The 6,691-nt window shown below is 37.2% G+C and overlaps 1 protein-coding gene across 1 annotated transcript in view; it reads right to left on the bottom strand.

Moving 5' to 3' along the window:
- Nucleotides 1–466: 466 nt before the first annotated feature.
- nipsnap1 (nipsnap homolog 1 (C. elegans)) overlaps nt 467–6,691 on the bottom strand; it is a 9,689-nt gene continuing 3,464 nt past the window's right edge. Inside the window, exons 4-10 of the mRNA XM_046035276.1 lie at nt 4,757–4,851; nt 4,320–4,390; nt 3,993–4,133; nt 3,097–3,128; nt 2,879–2,973; nt 1,779–1,862; nt 467–1,174 (exon numbers count right to left, since the gene is read on the bottom strand). Coding sequence (XP_045891232.1) covers nt 1,110–1,174; nt 1,779–1,862; nt 2,879–2,973; nt 3,097–3,128; nt 3,993–4,133; nt 4,320–4,390; nt 4,757–4,851 — 583 coding nt within the window. The 3' untranslated portion in view covers nt 467–1,109. The remainder of the gene's footprint in view (nt 1,175–1,778; nt 1,863–2,878; nt 2,974–3,096; nt 3,129–3,992; nt 4,134–4,319; nt 4,391–4,756; nt 4,852–6,691) is intronic.

The following is a 6,691-nucleotide window of genomic DNA, read 5'->3' as shown; positions in this document are numbered from 1 at the left end:
AACATGGACTACGAGCCAGGCCTTATCATCCAACATCAGCCAACAACACTAATGTTCTTGCAGCTGAAGGGGATCAAATCCCTGTAGCCATGTTCCAAAATCTGGTGGTGTTAGCAACAGATTATTAGCAATGATTTTGGAATTGAAACATCTTCTTTTGGAAAAGTAAAATATGCTCTCTGCAGGAGAGCAGGATTTCCCTACTAAACTTATTTTCCTTTTAATAATTCAATGAGAAGGATATCAGACTGTAACCATTTAAAACATGGTGGTATACAAGTTTTAATAGTTGTATTACTATATAAAAGCTTAAAGCCTTTTATAGTCCAGTGTAGTTTAAAATATATTGATATTAAGCTTTCTGTAATATTTCTGAAAACTTGACTGACTAGAACTTCCAAGCTCCAGATTCCTATTTGTAACATTGGTACTGAGGAGGCAATAACAATGGCCACGCTGCTTTGTGTTAGTCAACTTTTATTTTGAAAATACCAACAACTTCATGTGAGAAGTTAAACATTTGCTCCTGGCTCTTTACACATCTAACTGTAGATTTGAAATGATAAGATATTTTAATGATTGAGGTAGTCAAGTTTAATTTATCAAACATGCTTCAGTCACAGCTGTCTGTTCTCATTCAGCGTAATTCACATCTAGTCTTAAAAGTGCAATACAGGACTGGATGGAGACCTTTCCTTCATTGTGAAAAACAAATACACGGTTTATTGGCATAATTCAAGATTAAAACATACTCCACTCAGCTCTCCACAATCATGTAATCACTCAGTAGTGTAGGATACACACACACTAGTAATGTAATACGTATTGTATACATTTTGCCACTTCATCATTCCTTTTTTCCACATATTTGACCTGAATGTCCTGAAACGTGAGCATTTCAAGATTCTCAAAATATATGCACACAAACACATTATTACTTGTCATGACTAGCTGGCTCATGTGCAAACATAAAATCAAAAAAATGTTTTTGTTTGCATACTTCAAAAGAAACACAGATCATCCAGCAGATTTTTTAAAATCTACACGTTGCTCCGGCAGCGGGAGAATGAGTTTTAGTGAAAGAGAGTCTCCCAGTTTCAGCCATCTTCTTATTGTAAAGGTGAACTCTTGGTGGGAATCATTATTCTAGACTCCATGCTTCTGACCAAAGGCACTGACAACAGAGCAGGAGAAACATGTTAATGAGTTTAACATTAACTCAAAGGACTGCCTTACTGTCATTTCTATTTCAAAAAGGATATAAATAAATAAAAAGTGTAACTTCTGAAATTTTATATATGATTCAAGATGAAGCAGGTTATCAACATTATTTCACAGTTCAGGTTGGTACATGTCTTGTAAAGCAGAATTAAATTAATTATTGTGTTCATAAGAATATCGTCATCACTTCATGTTCACTGCTTACATTAAGCTTACCATGTTTAACAATCCCAGATTTATACACCTTTATGTTGCTGAAACAACACCATTTCCTACCTAATATGCTAACTCATATTATATATAACCCCGAGCTTACCCAGTTACTTTGCTGCTTCCACTACAAGACTGCCCTTGATAAATTAATTTGTGTTTACTCCCTTCACTTCCACAGCATCTACCTTTTGGCTCTCTTCTCTACAGTCACTGAGGGGGGCTAAACTCTCATCCGTTGCCCACTATGCTTCAGAGGTAGTGGTAGTCCAGGTAACTTCCACTTCTTCCAATTAACAGGTTCTATTTATTAGAAGATATGTGTGGGTGGTTTGCATCTCCCCTACCTGTATAATACACATTTACATCCCATCCCTCCTTCAGCCACACAGAGTTCCTGGTCTCCTCACGAGACTGGAGGCTTTCATAAGCTGTAAACACAAATAACCAAACCATATTTTACATAGGGTGTGAATGAATTTATGTCACTCTCATAAAACATTTAGCTTCAAAACAAATGTTTGGTTTAATCCTCAGAAGCTGGAGACAAAAAAAAAACCCTATACATTTTCCTTTGATTGAATTTGACAAGCCACAGAAGAGGCTAAATAGCTATAAGCTAACTCTAACTAAGGCCTACCATGGATTTCTCCGTTTTTCAAGTTTTTGGAACTTGACATTTTAGAAAGTTATATAAATGCCCTTAAAATTGCTGTGATTAAACTCATCCATCTGCATTTAAATATGTTAGATTTTATACAGTTATCTCACTATTTCGTAGATAACATCCACATATTTCTGTGATAGGTATTCAACATAAACAACAGTAATTGCCCTAATGTAAAATTATGTCATCCATGTTGTTCTAAATTTGTTTGTTTTTTTGTTTTTTTTAAATGTGAGTCAATTCAATGCAAGTCCAATTTATTTATTCAGTCCAATATCACAAATCACACATTTTCCTCAAGGGTCTTTACAATCTGTACAGCATACAACTCCATCCATCCTTAGACCCCCCATTTGGGGAAAAACTCCCCAAAACCCTTTTAACAGGGAGAAAAAAGGTGAAAGTGAGAAATAAATTTTATGAAGAGCAACAGAGGAGGAATTTCTCCTCCAGGACTGACAGACATGCAATAGATGTCATGTGTACAGAAAAGAAAAATGACAGTATGGACAAGATAGCAACATGTAGGGGATAAAATAAATGCTGTGTTTCTACTTCAGTGAATACTGCATTATCACCTTCTTTTAATGATCAACCCCTCAAACATTACATGTATTTTGAACAAGACGTCACACAACATCATTTCCACCAGTTTTAACTCATGTGGCATCTGCCAATACATATTCAAAGCGTACATTAGCTACAATTTCTAAAAGTTACCCATGCCTACTTCCTAAACAGCCAAAACAATATGGTGATAAACATTTGTTACATACTCACCCCACAAATGATGAACAACATATAGGTCGCCGATCTGTGAGAAGAACCCACCCACTGCTTCGTTGTTTTCCTGTCTGTATTTTATTGCCCTCGCCCTGTTGTAAGACAGGGATATAATGATCACCTGTAGTATTTGACACGGAACACTAAAAAAAAAAGTTGAGACAACTGATATCAATTATTAACACATTAAGCAAATTACACTTTTTGAGCCTTACCAGAGGTTTCCCCATTCAATCATAGTTCCTGGCTGAAACACAGGTGGTAAAATATTAACCCAGTTTTAAATCTGAAATATGACATTAAATTAATAAAATAAATAATAAAGAGGTAGGACTTCAATGTTGGTTGCGCTCAGATTTTATCATAGCGATGTTTTGAATACCTCACCATTTGTGCCCACAACAGCTCACTCCTCAGTACAATTAGTCAACTATGAGTAAGTAAGTGCAAATCACACAGGCAACGTTTGGAGGGGCACAAAACCATAATGGGCAAAATGTGAAAAATAGTACCAGACAAAATAACCAACCTCTTGGTATTAATGGGCACAGCAGGGTCTGGTTTACCAAAACATTAACTCTGACAGTCCCTGATCTAAGAGCTAAAATATGCTTTGTTGATAAAGAGAGATAAGAGGAGAATTCTATTACAGGCAGCCCAAAAGTATGCAAATACATAACATTTTGAAAATAAGTGAAATGGTAGTGATGTGTTTATAACCATATAACCAAAACTGTACCAACAACTATACTATAAAACTGGAATGTACAAAGCCATGTCCAAAGGTCCATTTGGAGTGTTACAGCAAAAGGCTCCCGCAAGGTGGGTCCTACCTCAGCATGACAATGTCAATAATGCTGACTCCTGAATGTATACAATGCGGTTCCCACATTCTGTTTATGTAGGCGCTGCTGTGCGTATTTTACATACAGATGCAATCAAAAGTACTCAACCCTTTAACCTAGAGGACATTCTAGTGATGTGATATTTGAGTGATTTAACAGAGCATCAGTGTCATTATAGGGTTCCCAAAAGCTTTTGGGATTGTAAGTCGCTAAATGAATAAATGTAATGTAAATGTACTGTAATGTAATGTACTATTTGTGAATACCTTGAGGCGATAGGTGCGCAATTCATAGATGTTGGGTCCTGGTTTGGGCAAGGGTTCATTCCAGAAACTGAACTCCAGGAGGAGCTGATTTCGCCTTGAAATTAACATTTTGGCCCTCTCTTTCCTAAACTCTATATACTCCTGAGGAGAGATAAAGAGGTTTTAAGTGAAATAATGAATATATAAGCATGTACTATCCAGTGCTTTTCTACTGCTCAAGTGTGAACTAAAATTGTGCAAAGAGATAAAACTCAAATCAGTGCACTTTAAATATCAGCTTTTTCTTTGGCATCTCTGGAAAAGATGAATAAACAGTTCACAGTCAACCTTGTTATTGTTCAGCTTCTTGAGGCATTCAGTCAAGGCTGGGTAGCCTCCTCTGTAACGCCATAGATGCACTGCAAAAACAGAACAGCAGATGTCACTGTAGCACCGTGTAAGGGCTGATGCCACCCACACCACCAAGAGACAGCTCTATCACCTTGTGAACACTTCTTGCTCTCGCTGAATGCTCTTAATGTACACTATACACTGTAAATGATCATATGTAGAAGGAGAAGCGTTGGCATTGAGTCATCTGGTAGTGTCTGTACATTTTACTGTCATGCTCCTCCAAACAATTTACAGCACAAACTGCAGCCACTCAAATTAAGTGGCGCTGCTCCTGAGGCACTGAGAGAGAAAAATTAATCTATTTCGGCTGTGATCAACAAGAGGTGACACTCCTCATCCCCTCTTCTTTTTACTGTTGCACTGCTGCTTACCAGCTTGGTCCTGTTCTCCGTACCAGGTATTCCAGCTTCCGACCACCTCACATGGGTAGTCCGGGTCCCGATGGAGCCTGTTTTGCACCTCAGCCCTGAGGTCAGCATAAAATAAAATCTCTTCACACACACTGATTGTGCGAATGTGCCAACAGTTATACTGTCACTTCCCCACAATGACCAACTAGAGGGCACTCAGAGAGCATCAAGTCCACAATTATCCAAATGTGATACACCTAAGGACATTAATTCTATTACTTCAATTTTACGCTAAATTACTTTTATGATTCTGCAAGAATACCATGGAATAAAGTCCATCTTGTGAATATGGGCAACTCTAAAATTATATCATCAACAAAATCTAATTAGCTGCTCTATGACTCAAAGCATAACTTACCTGATTTGTCTACTAGACTGCGTGGAAATATATTCTATACGTTTTAAATTTTTTTTTTACTATTGACAGAAGCCTAATGAAACAAGCCAAGGATTGAAAATATAACTTGATTGGTGGAGTTAATGCAGGGAATGTTTTAAAGCAGTGAACATGCTCACTCTAGACTGTTGTATGCTTCCAGGCACTCTGGTTTGACGTTGTGAACTGAAAAGAAAGGAAAAAAAGAAAAGAAAGAGAGACAGACTTATCAGGAATGGGTGTTTTTTAAAATACAAGCAACAATCAAATTCTTCAACAAAGTAATTTCACACTTCGGTTCAGCAAAGACTTCTATATACAAAACTGATTCGCTTTCAGTAGGTTATAGGCTATGGCTGATAGAGTGTTCAAATTGAAATCCCTACATGGTGAGATGTACGTGGCAAAAAAAGATCAAAGCCTGGGGAGAATGAGAGATTTCTCTACAAGAGACAGACACAGTTATCACCACAGGCTCAAAAGAAAACCAGACAAATTGTTCTGATGTCTCTTAAAAAATATTTCCAGACTTGACACACAACATTATTATAGAATAACTCATTGCTGAATATATGTTGCACATGTGTGATGACTTGTTACACAATATTATACAGTCCAGCCCTTTGCAGCCCATGCAACTTTCAGCCTTCTCTGAGGTCACTGAGGCCAGCGTGGATTGAATTTAATCACCATGATTTATTTAGCTGTTATTTAGCTGTTCTGCAGAGACAAATGGATGATAGATTGTTGAGACTCAAAACACAATCCATTTCATTATAATATAATGTAACTGTATCAAATTCTCTTGTGTTTGGCCCTCTGCAACCACACGCTTAAAGAAAATAAACCTTCACTCGTAAGTAAGTAAAAGCTCTTATGCCTACATTGAATTTTATACAGGTTGCTGGTCTCTTTCTTCGACAGCAGGTTGGAGTGGGCATCTTTCCTGGCATCGACTTTGTGCACAAATAAGGAACGGAACCAGCCTTTGTCGCTACTCTCTGAAAACCTCCTACACAGAAACAAAGAAGAAAGAAAGTTTCACAAAGGCTCAAAGCAACGACATAAAACAGAGAAGTTATCGATATAAAAAAAAATTTGACAAACTTAAAAGGAACATGGAGATGTGCGTGACATATGGGTTAAAAGATAGTCATGCTAATATTCTTTGATATTCTTTGAATATACTGTATGAGTGAGGGGGCTGAATGCCATAGCTTGTGTCTTCAGCATAAAACTTCTTTTCACCCACTCTGGAGTCGTTAAAATGGGAATATCACTCACTTTAAGAACTATTGTTACAATCTAAGAGGCTCCAATCAGTATTTCAACATGAATAACTGTCTCTCAAAGACAGAGAACAGAGGAGTAAGACGTGAGTCTGTCGTGTGTTCAGGCTGTTCCAAAAAAGCTAGCCGGAAAGGACTATAATAATGGCATGAAAGCAAAAAGGGAACATTCTAAACAGTAATACTACTACTATATCAAGGTAAAAGTATATTTATTTATGGCTCAAAATC

The sequence above is a fragment of the Micropterus dolomieu genome, linkage group LG21, assembly GCF_021292245.1.
Source record: "Micropterus dolomieu isolate WLL.071019.BEF.003 ecotype Adirondacks linkage group LG21, ASM2129224v1, whole genome shotgun sequence".
Lineage (NCBI taxonomy): Eukaryota > Metazoa > Chordata > Actinopteri > Centrarchiformes > Centrarchidae > Micropterus > Micropterus dolomieu.
Note: the sequence above shows the minus strand (reverse complement) of the source record. Positions and strands in the feature narration are given on the sequence as shown.